The following is a 15,315-nucleotide window of genomic DNA, read 5'->3' as shown; positions in this document are numbered from 1 at the left end:
CCAGGGGCAAGGGGCCCGAGAGGCACCCATTAATCTGCTCATTGAGCCCCTCTGACCTAATTTATCCATGAACATATGTTCTTTCCCCAAGTCAGGCACAGTTCTGGGCACCGGGGTCCCCGAGGGCGCTGATCCTAGGTGGGACACAGAGCATCATGGTGGGACCAGCAGCTGTCTCACCCTGTCAGGGGGGTCCCAGGGGAGTCGGTGCCGGGGAGGGCTTACATTTTGCCTTTATATTCCTACTTAAACACATTTTTTTGAGACTGTAACGCACGTATGAAGCGAGTTCAAGCATTGTGACAGGGTAGGAGGGAGAATGAGTGCCCCCTTCACCCACCCTGACCCCGGCTCCTCTGCCTGGAGCGGCACAGCACTGATTCCTCGTGTCTCTTTTCACGGAGCATCACACACGGACGTGCACGTGCGTGTGTGCGTGTGTGAACACCGGCAGATAGCATGCCTGCCTACGCCTCTTCTGTGCGGGGAACAGACCTTGGGGACGGGTGCCGAGTTTCTTCATGTGCACGTGAACCTGTGTGTGTGAGGGTCTGCTCACCACATAATCTGGGAGATTCGTCACCTGATTTGGGTTCTTCTAGTTGCTTCCTGTATGACCGGCACTTTATCTAATACCCAGCCCTCTATTATTTAAGCTGGGGGTCGCTAAGCCTTTTCTGCAAAGAGCCAGATAGTAAATATTTTCAGCTTCTTGGGCTGGACTGTCTGTGGCCACCACTCAGCTCTGCGGCGGGGGATGACCCATAACCCCACAACCATGGCTGTGAGCACATGAAACCTGATTTATAGACACCGAAATATGCATTTCGTAGAATTTTCACCTGTCCTGAAAGTCTTCGTTTGTTATTTTCCCTCAACCATTTAAAAATTTTTAAAAAGGAATTCCCTGGTGGTTTAGTGGAGAGGGCTCTGCACTTTCACTGCCGAGGGCCTGGGTTCGATCCCTGGTTGTGGTACTAGGATCCCACAAGCCATGTGGGGTGGCCAAAAAATGAATAAATAAGTAAAATTTTAAAAAGTCAAAAAGAATTAAAAAATTTTTTTTCAAAAAATGAAAAAAAAATAAAAAACAGAAAGAATGCCGGCGTCAGCTCTGTGGCTGGACGGAAGCAGGTGGTGGGTGGTATTGGGCTGCGGGTCACGGTGGTCTGTCCCCCAGACGGTGTCTGCAGTGAGGGGACAGGTGTGCTGGCCTTCCTCTGCCCACCTCCCCTGCCGGGTTTGGTTGGCTGTGTGACATCCATGCCTTTAATCTCAGCTGTGCAGATGAGGAGAGAGGTGGGTCTGCGACATCGTCCCTCCTGTCCCCTCTCCTTGGTTTTCGTTCCTTGGGCCCCATGATAGCACACACCCAGCAGAACCTTCTCATCGAGGTCTGTGGCTCTGGAAGCCCCGGGCCTGGGTTCTTGCAGGTTCGGAGCCTCCCTCTGGGCTGGACCGATTGGCTGGGGTTGGTTGTCAGGTGCCCCTTTCCCTCAGGTGCCCCAGCTGGGGGCGGTGCGGGGGACTCTGAGGCCTGGTGCCCGTGGGGCTGGGCGTGGGGGGCCCTCCCTTCATCTGGAACGTGTCCTGTCCCTCACCTCACTCCGCATTTGCTGGGACGCAGCGCCAGTTCTGTTTTTGGATCCAAGTTGTCCCCTGTGCCAGGAATCTTGGTAATCTCGTGGAGTGCTCCATTGGCAGCACCTGCCACTTCCCCTGGCCCCTCTCCTTTCCTTCCTCCTCTGTCATCTCCGGCTCCGGCTTCCGGGCTGTTTCCAGCACCTTCTGTCCTGGGGCTGCTTTGGGTGCAGCCTCGTGGGGCGTGACCGAGTCTCCCCTGCACGTCCTTGCCCTGGCTCTGTTCCTTCCCTTTTCTTCTCCTTTCCGGCTCCTGCCTTGCCTTTGAGCCCCATGCCTCTGCTTTTAAGCCTTTAATTCCCGTGGACCAGTTTTCCGCTAACTTACTTGATCGATGGGAAACCATTCGGACTGGATGTTTTTGTGAGGCAGATGTTTTCAGGGCACGTTTTCACTCTGCCCTTTGTGGTTTTTTTTTGGCTGTGTTGGGTCTTCGTTGCTGCGCGCAGGCTTTTCTCTAGTTGTGGTGAGTGGGGGCTACTCTTCGCTGAGGTGTGCGGGCTTCTCGTTGCGGTGGCTTCTCTTATTGCAGAGCACAGGCATGCGGGCTTCAGTAGTTGTGGCACGAGGGCTCAGTAGTTGTGGCTCACGGGCTTAGTTGCTCTGCAGCACGTGGGATCTTCCCGGACCAGGGCTCGAACCCGTGTCCCCTGCATTGGCAGGCGGATTCTTAACCACTGCGCCACCAGGCAAGTCCCCCTCTGCCCTTTGTTTGTATGTTCCATTCCACTCTTCTTAAGTGGTGTTTTCTTTGCTGTTTTCTCTCTGGCAAGGGCAATTCTCTCTGGAAGGGCACGGTGAGGGTGGGCAGGGGCTCCTGGGAGCAGCTCCCCCGCTGTCGCTGAGAGATCCTGTGGGGACAGTCACGCCGACACACACGCGTGCACCTGCATCCCTGCTCCCGTCAGGCAGGGATGGCGTGTAGGTGCCTCTAGCCCCTTGGGGCCTCCCTGCCACTGCGGGGACAGATGGGTCCAGGGAGGCATGTGCCACGGCCCTTGGTGCCCCCAATTCCTTCCGACGCAGGCTGTCAGCCCTGAGGGCTGCCAGCCTCTTTGGAGAAGGGACACAGTGTCCTGCTGGCCTGAATGAGTTCTGTAGTCACTGGGGTCCCCCTCACCCTGGTCTCATCAGCCTTGACCGCCCGTGTGTGTGTGTGTGTGTGCGTGTGCGTGTGTGTGTGTCTGTGTGTGTGTCTGTGTGTGTGTCTGTGTGTGTGGGGGGGTGAGGTTTCTTTTTTCATCAAAGCTACATTTGATGGACCCCCGACAAAAGCTCTGTCGGGCCCGGGGCAGCTAGGTCAGGGTGGACACTCAGCAGGCACAGCTGGGCCAGGGCCCCGGAGCTGAGGGGGCTCTGGGTACGGGGGCTCCCACCCTGAGGCCATCGGGGTGGCGGGTCACATTCCTCACCCACCCTGAGTGTGCTCTGGGACCAGTGTCCAGCTGGGCTCCTTCCCCCTCAGGCTGCTTGGGAAGGGCTGGGGGAGGGAGGGAGCCAGGAAGGGGCATGGCTTAGGGTCCTGGGGAAGGGGTCAAGGGGCGTCAGTGCCCTCAGTGCCCTGCTGCCAGGCGGTGCCCTGGCTCTTCTTAGCCTCCAGGCCTGCTGCCAGCAGAATGGCTTTGGGTCCAGCTGGTTCTGGGAGGCAGAGGCTGGCCCCTCACTTCCTTCCCTCTAGAAGGGTCTCCCACACCTGCCCCAGCTGCCCGCCAAGCTGGCCACCTCCCTGGTGTCACGCCGTTCCCTTGGGGGTGTGGCCTCTCCATCCTCCTGGCCTTGGCTGAGTCTTGCCCCCCAGGAGCTTCGAGTCAGGGTCCGTCCAGGGCCACGCAGTCGGGATGCTCACGGGCCTTTAGGGGGCGTCCTTCAGGTGTCCTCTGCTTGGAGAGCCTCCTTTCAAATCCTGCTCTGCAGAGACTTGAGGGTGTTAGGCCGTGGTGCTTTGCTGAGGGATTTTTCCAGAAGCTTCGTGTTCCAGACCAGTGGCCTTCTGTTCATGCGCCTTTCCAGAACCTGCTTAGCATGTGCCTGGGAAAGTGCGGTCATATGTGTGAGCCAGGTGTCGGGAGTGTCTGTCGGGAGCATCTCCCCAGTGTCCAGGTGTCACACAGCAGAGCCCGAGGGAACAGGACTGAGCCCAAGGCTCTCCCCTGAGAGCGGAGGGCTGAGGAGTGGTCCATTCATCCCGCAGCCTGGTTAGGGAGGCGTTTCTCCAACAGACTTGGGGCGGGGGAGCCAGTGCAGGGTCACTGCGCTTTCCCCCAGGAGGAAACTCAGGCTTTTCTGCAACGAGGAGGCATCAGCCACGTAGTTAAAAGAGCAGCTCGGGGTCCCAGATCCCTCTCCCCACCACCCGTTTCCCTGCAAGAACATCCCGTATCCTGGAGGCATGGGCCCTCTTCTCCTTTTCTTTTTTTTTTTTTTTTAAATATTCATTTATTTGGTTGCGCCGGGTCTTAGTTGCAGCAGGCGGGCTCCTTAGTTGTGGCATGCGAACTCTTAGTTGCAGCATGCATGTGGGATCTTAGTTCCCCGATCAGGGATTGAACCCAGGCCCCCTGCATTGGGAGCGTGGAGTCTTAACCACTGTACCACCGGGGAAGTCCCCCTCTCTTCTTTTTATTTTTTGCATTTCTAGCCTTGAGTGTTTTAGTTCATCACCTGACTCCTCAGATTTCTCACTGGGAAGCTAACAAAACCGTCAACCGGCAGGCTGAGCCCAGCACCCTGTTGCCACGCCAGGCGCCCATGGCATTGTGACTGAAGAGCTGTGTCTTCCAGGAGGGGGCTCGTCCCCATCTAACTCTAAATGATGGTCCTGCTGGCACTGCTGACATGGGGGCCAGGTCATTCTCTGGGGGGCCATCCTGGGCACTGTGGGGTGTGGAGCAGCCTCCCTGCCCCCACCCCCTCGATGCCAGGAGCCCCCCAAGTCCTGACAACCACAGACGTCCCCAGACATGACCCAGTGTCCCTTGTGGGGCGGGACTGCCCGGGTGAGGAGCGCTGACTTTCTCATCGTCGCTGCTGTCGTTGTTACTGATTTATGTGGGTGGACACCCCCATGCGTGCTAGTCGTGGGTGGGCAGCACCCTTTTTAGCAGGCAACTGGAGAGTCAGTGTTTTCGTCGCCAAGCAGAACATTTCTTTGCACCCATGTGACAGCGGGATCCTGGGGATGGTGAGTGGACTTAGCCACCCCCGAGCTGTCGGCAAACTCGGGCCTCAGCGCCGTGTGCTTCCCTGGTGGCCCTGAGCCGGGAGAGGGTTCGGCCACCCCAGGGTGCATGGCTGATGCACCAAAACCGGGTTGGTTTAGTTCCTTTTCCCAGAGCTGTTGGGTGGGTGGCCCACTGGACGCCCTGGAAGGAGGTTCGGGGCTTGCAAACACCCACCCAGGCCCGTGGGGCTTGCGCAGAGGTCACCCCCGACCGGCAGAGAGGAAACGTGGAGGGGGAGGTCCATCCCCATCCGTGGCGCCCTCCGTGTCCCCTCCTGGGGTGGGGCGGGTGGGCCGGGGTGCCGCCACCTGCTGGGGGAGGGGCGTGGTGGTGCCTGCTGGGGTGGGGGCTGCAGTGTGACCTTCTCAGGCCTCCTCCCACTTGGAATTGTCACCCCCCACTGCCTGCCCCCCACCTCCTGCCTCTGGGTGGCTCACCCAGCCCCGCTTTACCCTTATTACTGTCCTACAATTTCCTTCTCGCCGGGATTTATCACCTGCGCCCTCCAGTCAGGACTCAGACCCTCGCCTGAGTCCTTTGTGTCCCCATGTCTCCTCAGCACCTAGAGCTGCGATCGCCCCCAGTAGGTGTCACTGGAGCGAGGGCGCTGGAATGAGTGTGCACTGTGGCACCAGGGTCTCTGCTCTGGGGCCTCATCCGCACGGAGTCCCGAGCCGGGCACATGGTAGCCAGAGGGCGCGGTAGCAGAGCCCCTGGGACACAGCGAGTGCATCCTGGGCCGAGGGGCGCACACAGCCCAGCCTGCCCACGTCTGCTCACTCTGTGATTGTGCACGTCCTCTGGGGCCGCTCCCACCTCTCCAGGCCCTGGCCCTGTGCAGAGGCAGGCACAGCCCCCCACCCTGCTGCGTGGTGCCCAGATAGGCCTGGCTCCGGGTCTCCTGGGAGCTTGGTGACACGGACAGGGGGTGCTAGGTGCCCCCAGGCTCTCCCTGCCCCTCACCCAGTCCCGAGTGGCCGAGCCCAGGGGAGGCGCCGCTGACCACCCTCCTGCTCCGTCTCGCAGATCATCCCCCCGAAGGAGTGGAAGCCGCGGCAGACGTACGACGACATTGACGATGTGGTCATCCCGGCGCCCATCCAGCAGGTGGTGACGGGCCAGTCGGGCCTCTTCACGCAGTATAACATCCAGAAGAAGGCCATGACGGTTGGGGAGTACCGACGCCTGGCCAATAGTGAGAAGTACGCGGGCCTGGGTGGCGTGGCGGGCAAAATGCCAGCTCGGGGTGGGGAGGGAGGGGCGCACGCAGCCCCCACAAATCCCTCTCTGTGTGCCCTGGGTGGGCCTCAGCACCCCCGGTTCACAGTCCCCCGGTTCTTAGGGGCAAAATCCAGACCCTCACCCGACCCAGGGCCGTGCTGTCCACCTCACGCTGCCCTCAGCGCTGGCTGCGGGGCTGGCCCTTCAGGGCCTGCCTGTGTCCCCTGCCCCCAGAGCGCCTCCCCCCTCCCCCAGGACGTCTCGGCTCTGACAGCACCTCCCCAGAGAGGGGCTCCCTGGAACGTCTCCCCAAGTGCCTGGTTCGCCATGGCACACTCGGGCATGCACACACTCCCGGGAGCTCACGGGCGCGTCGTGGGCACTCATGGCACGCGGGCACGCTCCCTGGCACACAGCACCGCTGTTCACTCCCCCTGTTCTGTGTAGCTCCCAGCCCCCCTCAGTCGCTGAAATCGTCTGTGCATCTCTGGCAGTCTCTTTTCTCTCAAACAAGCGTCCTGTAAGGGCAGGCGTTGTCTGTCCCCTCCTGCGCTGCCCCTGGCCACCACGGTGCCTGTCGGTGTCTGCAGGGTGGTAGGAGGACAAGAACAGTCAAAACCCAGGTCCCTCCTCCGGCTCCCGTGGCCCTGGCGTGCGGTCTGACCTGGGGGCCCCGGGCCCCGATAGCTGGCGAGACGGGACCCCTGGGCACCGTTCCAGGCAGGGCTGCCCCCCCGCCGTCCATCCACCTCACCGCCTGGCAGTCACCACAGCTCATCCGTGGGCTCCGGGGCCGTGCCCTTGCCGGGAGGGCGGGTATCTGAGCAGAGCCCTTCCCTTGGTGTGTCCGGCAGGTGCCCTGAGCCCCACACGCTCGGTTTGTCCCCAGGTACTGCACCCCCCGGCACCAGGACTTCGATGACCTGGAGCGCAAGTACTGGAAGAACCTCACCTTCGTGTCGCCCATCTATGGGGCTGACATCAGTGGCTCCTTGTACGATGAGGTAAGTACTGAGGCCCCTAGGTGTCCCCGTGGATGTGGAGGTGTGGAGGGGGGCGAGCGGGCTCCATCTTGGACCACAGAGGCTGGGATGACACGGAAAGCTCCACGGGGCCTTCTGTTTGGGCTCTGGTTGCAGGCACGAGCCAGCTTAGGATGAAAAGAAGAAGCCAGAGGTTTGTAGAATCTTCCCTGCCAGGTCATAGTGCTGCCCCCCTGCCCTGATCCCACGCTCGGCCGCTGACCTAGCGGCCTGGCCACAAAGCGGTTCTAAAAAGATGACATCGAGCATTCTGTCCCTTCTCCCAGGGGCCTCTCTGAATTCTCGGTTGTTTGAATGCTTTTCTTCTCAAGTTTCTATCACTCCATCTTCCTGGAAACCTGGAAGCCCGAGTTCTCAGCCCTCCAGGCCACCCCTGGGTCCACTCACGTCCAGTCCCTGTGCTGGGCTGGCAGGACCCCGCTCCTTGGCCTTTGGGCCTCTGCTGCCCACGGCCTGTCCAAGGGCAAGACAGGCCCTGGTCGAGGCTTGATGCCGAGGTCCCCGAGGGTGCTGGTGTCAAACGGAGGGAGGTTTGAGTGGGATCGTGTTTTGCGGGGGACAATTTATAAATATTTATGGGACCTCGGATAACCCTGGGTTGGATCTACTGGGGTTAATTTCAAAGCTACGAAGCCTGACTCTCTCCTGGGTGTGTGCTGCATGGGGTGCCCTGGGCTAGGACCTGGCCCTCTCCACTCCCTGGGGGCCCCCTCTGCCTCCCTGTGTGCTGCCCCCGGTCGTTCCTCTGAAGGTCATCTGGGGGGAAGACTCTTGTCCACTCAGCCCTTCTCCCCTGAGGGCAGCACGGAGGTCGGGGCAGGAATAAAGTCCCCCTCTGAGAAGGGTTGGAACCCTCCTTGGTGCCCAGGGGAGGAGCCTGTTAGAAGAGGCGGCTTGTGATTCCCAAAAGGCGTGGGAAGCAAACGACTGCCGCTCAGGTCCCAACACCAGTCGCTGCCAGTGTTTCGCTTCACCGGCTTCACGGAGCCCAGCTGACCTGGGTCCGGACCTTCCACTAGTGGGTCCGCTTTGTGGTGCATGGTTCCGAGGGCGTTAGTTTGTTACCTGGAAGATGCAGGTCAAGCTCGAAGTGAGCTCACCCACTGCCCCCAGAACCACAGGGAGACGCCCTCGCCCCGGGGGTCCAGACCGAGTTTGCCCCTGTCCTGCTTCCTCCTTCCTGGGCCTCGGTTTCCCCATCAATAACATGGGGCCTGGCGGGCACATGGCAGTCCTTCAGTGGGCGTGTCCCGGACCCTGAGCTCACATTCTTGGCCTTGATCCCAAAGGGTCAGATGACCTGCAAGGCCAGGCCTTCTCCCAGCGAGCACGCAGCCCCTGGGAGCAGGGCTGCGCCTGCTCTGAGGTCGTGGCCGCAGAGGCCCTATCGCACGCGCTGCAGCCCAGGTCCCTAACCGTCGACTCCCGCTGGCACCCGCCCCTGGGCGCACCTCGCCGTCTCCCGGCTGCGCACCTCTGAATGCCAGGATTGGTCACCTTGTTCGTGGCAGGTTTTGTGGTTATACAGGTGTGTTTTAGCACTGTGGGCCAGCTCGCCCTTGGGCTAGTGCAGAAGTTCCTGGGTCGGGTTGACGGGGGCCTGGCGGGGCTGTGGCCCCAGGGCTTCCTGGGGCCCGTTGCGGCCTGTCTACTGCTCCCCCTGCTTCTCTGCTTTCTTCGAGGGCCTCCAGGCCCGGGGAGAGGGGCCAACCTCCAGGGCCCCCATTTCCCACGCCAGGCCGCCGAGGCCCAGACCACCTTCCCTGGCAGCCCAGGATCAGTGCTGGGCCTCCAACCCTCTCCGGTTTCATTGTGTTTGCGGCTCCTCCTGGAAGCTGCTCGGGCAGGAGGACCACGGTGGGTGTCCCTGGGGACACGTCTGGTCTCAACACAAGGAGGGCTGTTTCCCCTGGGCCTCTGCAGGCAGGGCCTGGTGTGGTCCTGGGCAGGAAGGCACCTCTGTTCTTTTTTTAAATTTTAATTTAATTAATTTATTTTTGGCTGCGTTGGGTCTTCGTTGCTGTGCACGGGCTTTCTCCAGTTGCGGTGAGCAGGGGCTACTCTTGGTTGTGGTGTGCGGGCTTCTCATTGCGGTGGCTTCTCATTGCGGAGCACGAGCTCTAGGTGCGCAGTTGCAGTGTGTGGGCTCAGTAGTTGCAGCACACAGGCTCAGTAGTTGTGGCTTGCAGGCTCAGTAGTTGCGACTTGCGGGCTCTAGAGCACAGGCTCAGTAGTTGTGGTGCACTGGCTTAGTTGCCCCGAAGCTTGTGGGATCTTCCCGGACCAGGGCTCAAACCCGTGTCCCCTGCATTTTCAGGCGGATTCTTAACCCCTGCGCCACCAGGGAAGTCCTGCGCTTCTGTTCTTTAGACACCACGTTTAGTCCTTAGAGAACCAGGCGATTTCCCCGCAACTCCAAGCGGGGACGTCGAGGCTCCGTGGCTGGGAAACTTGCCGAGTCCCACTCCCTGTGTCCAGTCCCAAGCAGGTGTTAGAATCTAGGCTGTCTGACCGGTGGCCCCAGCTGGCTATGCCCTGTGACCTCGGCCAGCTGTCCTCTTGACTTGGCCACAGTGTGGACCTTGGTGCCTGGGGGTTGGTGTTGCCCAGCTCCACCCGCCAGCCCGATCCCAGCTTGCGGCTCTGCTGCTCGGTTTATGGATCGTGAAGGGAATTAGACCCCAGCAGCCTGATGGGATGGAATAACTGAAGTTCATGTGCTCGTGTACAGGTGGGTGTGGAGTCAGACGCCTGATTGTCAAATGAACTGTCCTTTTCCATGGAGAGTTTTAGAAAGTTAGTGCTAGTTGGATTGGTTTATTTATTTGTTGATTATCAGACTTACTGTTTTTTTTTAAGCATTATTGAGATATAATTCACATACCATACCATTTACCCATTTAAAGTGTGTAATTCAGTGTTTTTTTGTATATTCACGGAGTTGTACAGCCATCACCACAGTCAATTTTAGAACATTCTTATCATCCCCAAAAGAAGCCCCATCCCCATTAGCAGTCACTCCCATCTGCCTCCTCAGCCCCTGACAATGACGAACCCACTGTCTGTCTCTGTGGATTTGCCTGTTCTGGACGTTTCATATGAATGGAATCACACACTGTGTGTCCTTCTGTGTCTGGCTTTCTCACTGAGCATCGTGTTTTCAGGGTCTGTTCACGCTGTAGTGAGTATCAGTGCTTCTCTCCTTTTCATGGCCAAATAATATGCCACTGTATGGATGGACCATATATTCTTTATCCATTCACCAGTTGATGGACATTTGGATTGTTTCCACTTTTTAGCTACTAGGAATAATGTTGCTTTGAATATTCACTTACAAGTCTGTGTGTGGACATGTGTTTTCATTTCTCTTGGACAGCTACCCAGGGGTGAATTACAGGTCACATGGTAACTCCGTGTTTAACTTTTTGAGGACCTGCCAGATTTTTTCCAAAGCAGCTGCCCCATTTTCCATTTCCACCAGGCAAGCATGAGGGTTCTGATTTTTCCATATCCTCACCCACACTTGTCATATTCTGTATTTTTTTATTTTAGCCATCCTGGCGGGTGTGAAGTAGTATCTCATTGTAGCTTTGATTTGCATTTCCTGGTGGTAATGATGTCGAGGGTCTTTTCATGTGCTGATTGACCATTTGTATATCTTCTTTGGAGAAATGTCCATTCAGATCTTTTGCCCATATTTAATTGGGTTATTTGTCTTCTCATTATTGAGTTGTAAGAATTCTTCATGCATTCAGGATACAAGTCCCTTACTTGATAAATGATTTGTGAGTATTTTCTCCCGTTCTGTGGGTTGTCTTTTTACCTTCTTGGTTGTGTTCTTTGAAGCGCGGCAGTTTTTATTTTAATAAAGTCCAATTTTTCTGTTATTTTTTCTTTTATTTCTTGTGCTTCGGGTGTCTTATTTAAGAGTCCTTTGCCAATTCCAAGGTCGTGAAGATTTGCCCCTATGTTTTCTTCGAAGAATTTTATAATTTTGGCTCTTACATTTAGGTCTATGGTCCATTTTGAGTTAGTTTTTTTATATGGTATGAAGAGGGAGTCCAAGTTCATTCTTTTTCATGTGGACAACCAGTTGTTGCAACACTATTTATTGAAAAGGCTATTCTTTCCCCCACCGTGTAGTCTTGGTGCTGGGTGGGGTCCTGAATAACAGTAGTCATAATGATAATTGTTGTTACCGTTTTAAATAGGTATCTTTTTTAGGGCAGTTTCAGATTCACGGCGCAATTGAGAGGAGGATACAGAGAGTCCCCATACGTGCTTTGCTCCCCTGCGCCCTCAGCCTCGCTCTCTGTCAGCGTCCCTACCAGAGCCGTGCGTTTGCTACATTGATGCCTTGTCCGCGCGTTTGTTACATTGAGTCCCTTGTCTGGGACTCTGATCCCAGGGTCCGTAGTTGACATTCAGGTTCACTCTTGGTGTCATACCTTCTATGGCTTTGGACAAGTGTATAATGGCAAGTATCCGCCATTAATGGTGTCATACAGAATAGTGTCACTGCCCTAAAAAGCCTCTGTGCTCCAGCTGTTCATCACTCCACTTCCCCCAAGCCTTGGCAGCCACTGATCTTTTTACTGTCTCCATAGTTTTGCCTTTTTCCAGAATGTCCTATAATTGGAATCATACAGTATATAATCTTTTCAGATTGGCTTTTTCCACTTAGTCACATGTAACATCTTACGGAAAAACCCAAACGAACTTTTTGGCCAACCCAATGTTTACGGGTCCTCCGTGTCTTGTCATGGCTTGACAGCTCATGTCTTTTTAGATCTGAATAACATTCCATTGTCTGGATATATCATGGTTTATCTAACCGTTCACCTACTGAAGGACATCTTGGTTGCTTCCAAGATTGGGCAATTACGAATAAGGCTGCTGTAAACAGCCGTTGCAGACTTTTGTGTGGACATAAGTTTTCGTTCGACTCCTTTGGGTAAATACCAAGGAGCGTAATTGCTGCAGCGTATGGTAAGAGTATGTTTAGTTTTGTAACCTGCCTTCCGGAGTGGCTGGAGCATTTTGCATTCCCACCAGCAATGAATGAGAGTTCCCGTTGCTCCACATCCTCGCCAGCATTTGGTGGTGTCAGTGTTCTGGATTTGGGCCATTCTTATCTGTGTGTGGTGGTACCTCATTGTGGTTTCGATATGCATTTCCCTGATGATGTGGAGCGTCTTTTCATGTGCTGATTTGCCATCAGTGTATCTTCTTGGGTGAAGTGTCTGTTCAGGTCTTTGGCCCAGTTTTTATGTGGATTGTTCGCTTTCTCATTGTTGAGTTTTAAGAGTTCTTTGTATATTTTGGTTAACAGTTGTTTATGTTTTACAAATATTTTCTCCAAGTCTATGGCTTATATTCTCATTCCCTTGAGGACCCCAAATTTTTGTTTTTAAATAAAAATTCAAAAATTGGAGGCTTGTCCCTTGAGAACCTCTGGCTTTGCTCTCCCGTGCTGCTGACGGTTGTAGTGACGGCCCCACGAAGGGCTCCAAGGCCCAGTGCAGGCTCAGCGGGGCCGAGGCAGAGCTCAGTGGGTGAGCCTGCCCTGGGTTCTGGAAGAGGATTTGGGGCTTTGGCGCCATGTGTTTGCCGTGCCTGACCTAGTACAACAGTCTCCTTGTACTGAGGGGAAACTGAGGCCCAGAGCAGAGAATGACTTGGCCCATGATGAGTTATCGCCCAGCTTAGTCTAGACCCCGGGTCCCCTGTCCATGTGGGCTGGATGGGGGCGGGTGGCAAATGGACAGGGCTTTGGGGAGGCGACTGGTTGCTGGTGCCCCTAGTCTTGGGCATCTTCCACTTGAGGCGACCCTGGGCTTCTCGTGCTCGTGGTGGGGGTCTGATCGTGGCCCTCCTCCGTGTCCTGGGCTCTGGCCACAGCTCACCTTGCAAAGACCGACCTGCCAAGTCGGGCCTAAAACGTGGATGCGGTGGGTGGCACTGGGTGGATCTGGGGCATGCAGGAACGCTGCCGTGCACGCAGCATCTCAGCAGCCCTGAGGCTTCCCCGGGGACTGGAAGTCAATGAAAGCATGTTTTACGAGCTCTTATGACAAGATAAGGTTTGTTTGCTTGTGGCGTTAGGAATAGATGAGCCTGGTGGGTGGGGATCCCTCGCTGGTTTGCCTGGCTCTGAGTGCTGTCCCTGTCTCCGCTGTGGGAAGGTGCGGGAAGGCCTGTCTGGCACGTTGCTGGGAGCCCCGCTCGGCATGTTTTTCCTCCTTCTGTGTCACTGACTTCAAAGCACGTGAATTATTCACCACCAACCGTGGCCACAGCGTGGCCTTCCCCGCCCATGATTCACGCACAGCTCAACGTGGGATCCAAGGGAAGCCTCGCCTGACCGCCTGGCCCGGGGCAGAAGGCCTGTGCCTGTGGGGTGTGCGCAGCCCAGGGTGGGTTTTGGACCCTGGGGTGGGCGAAGCTCGGAAGCAGGCAGGTGTGGGGCAGAATGCTGTTTGGGCCCTGGGCAGGGGTCACACCATGGCCCAGGCTCGGAGGGAATGACGCAGGTGTCTCACTGCCGGCATCTGGGGGCAAGTGATGGTGGGGGAGGCTGGGTGCCTGGGGTGGCCGGCAGGCTGACCATGTGCTCGCCGCCATGCAGGACGTGGCCCAGTGGAACATCGGGAACCTACGGACCATCCTGGACATGGTGGAGCGCGAGTGTGGCACCATCATTGAGGGCGTCAACACCCCCTACCTGTACTTCGGCATGTGGAAGACCACCTTCGCCTGGCACACGGAGGACATGGACCTGTACAGCATCAACTACCTGCACTTCGGGGAGCCCAAGTCCTGGTGAGGGGCGGCCGCTGCTGAGGGGGGCAGGGCTGCCCGATGGGTGGGGATGGGGGGGAGGCCTTGCACGTGGCTCCTGGGGCTGCACCTGGGGCTGTCGGGCGGGGCAGGCAGAGGTCGGGGTGGGGGGCTCCGCCGGCCCAGCCCCCGCTAGATGAGGGCACACACGCCCCCCAGAAACGTGCTTCCAGATCCCCGGAGCTTGTGGTTTGTGCTCAGAGCACCTTACACTGAATGTGGCTGCTGCCAGGCTTCCGGTAGCGCCTCCCAGGGCCGCGGGCCTGGGGAGCGGGCGGCCTTGTGCCTGAGCCTCCCCTCACCTCCCTCTTGGCCCCCAGATTGGGGGATGGGGTTAGCTGTTTGCAGGGTGTGGGCGGGCATGCTGGGCCCTGCAGGGCACTCTGTGAGCAACGGGTCCCCCAGGCTGGGTCAGATTGCCAAGGTGGTCGTGTTCTGGAATCTCCCAGCTGAGCACTCCCCTGACACGCAGCTTCTGCCAGGGGGCCAGCAGGAGGCCGTCTTTGTTCGCTGTGTTTTGTTGTTTTTTTTTTGTGGTATGCGGGCCTCTCACTGCTGTGGTCTCTCCCGTTGCGGGGCACAGGCTCCGGACGCGCAGGCCCAGCGGCCATGGCCCACGGGCCCAGCCGCTCCGCGGCATATGGGATCCTCCCGGACCGGGGCACGAACCCATATCCCCTGCATCGGCAGGCGGACTCCCAACCACCGCGCCACCAGGGAGGCCCCTGTTCGCTGTGTTTTCAGCAGAGACTTCTGAGCTGGGGGCTTCGCATCGCCCTGCCTCTCCCCAGCTGTTAGAAGGTTCTGTTGTCACAGTAATCATCGCAGCTCAGGGGAGCAGAGACAGGTGTTCAGCTCAGCCAGTGAACCCTCACCTTTGTATTGGGGGGGGCCACCCAGCAGGGACCCAGGCGGACGCTGGCCAAGGCGCCCCTGCCTTGTCCCAACAGAGAGCTGAGCCCCACGTGGCTGAGCCTGTGCCTGCCGGCCTGGGGGAGGGCCCCCTACCCCCTTAAGTCAACAGGGACATTCTGGGGCCCTTTGCTGCGGGGCGGGAGCAGGCCCTCTGAGCAGCAGACCCGGGTGGGAAGCCAGGTCTCCCTGTCGGCCGTCGGCCGTGTGACCACCCTCTCCTCGCCTCTGCCGTGGACCGAGTGAAGCCCCTGCCCCGCTGTCTGGCAGCGGTTCCCACTCAGATGGGCGGGGAAGGCTGGGGACATGTGTGAGTTTCCCAGGGCTGCTGTAACAAAGGACTGCAGATCTGGTGGCTTTAACTCAGCTCGCATTTATTCTCCGACAGTTCTGGAGCCAGGAGGCTGACTCTGCCTCACGGGGCTAAATCCGGGTGT

General features: G+C 57.6%; 1 protein-coding gene across 1 annotated transcript in view; it reads left to right on the top strand.

Moving 5' to 3' along the window:
* KDM4B (lysine demethylase 4B) overlaps positions 1-15,315 on the top strand; it is a 140,365-nt gene that overhangs the window by 41,065 nt on the left and 83,985 nt on the right. Inside the window, 3 exon segments of the mRNA XM_081233490.1 lie at positions 5,889-6,064; positions 6,973-7,087; positions 13,755-13,948. Of these exon segments, the coding sequence (XP_081089616.1) occupies positions 5,889-6,064; positions 6,973-7,087; positions 13,755-13,948 (485 nt within the window).

The sequence above is a fragment of the Mesoplodon bidens genome (genome assembly GCF_964165515.1).
Source record: "Mesoplodon bidens genome assembly, chromosome: 4".
Taxonomy (NCBI): domain Eukaryota; kingdom Metazoa; phylum Chordata; class Mammalia; order Artiodactyla; family Ziphiidae; genus Mesoplodon; species Mesoplodon bidens.
This window is presented reverse-complemented; position numbering and strand designations above follow the sequence as displayed.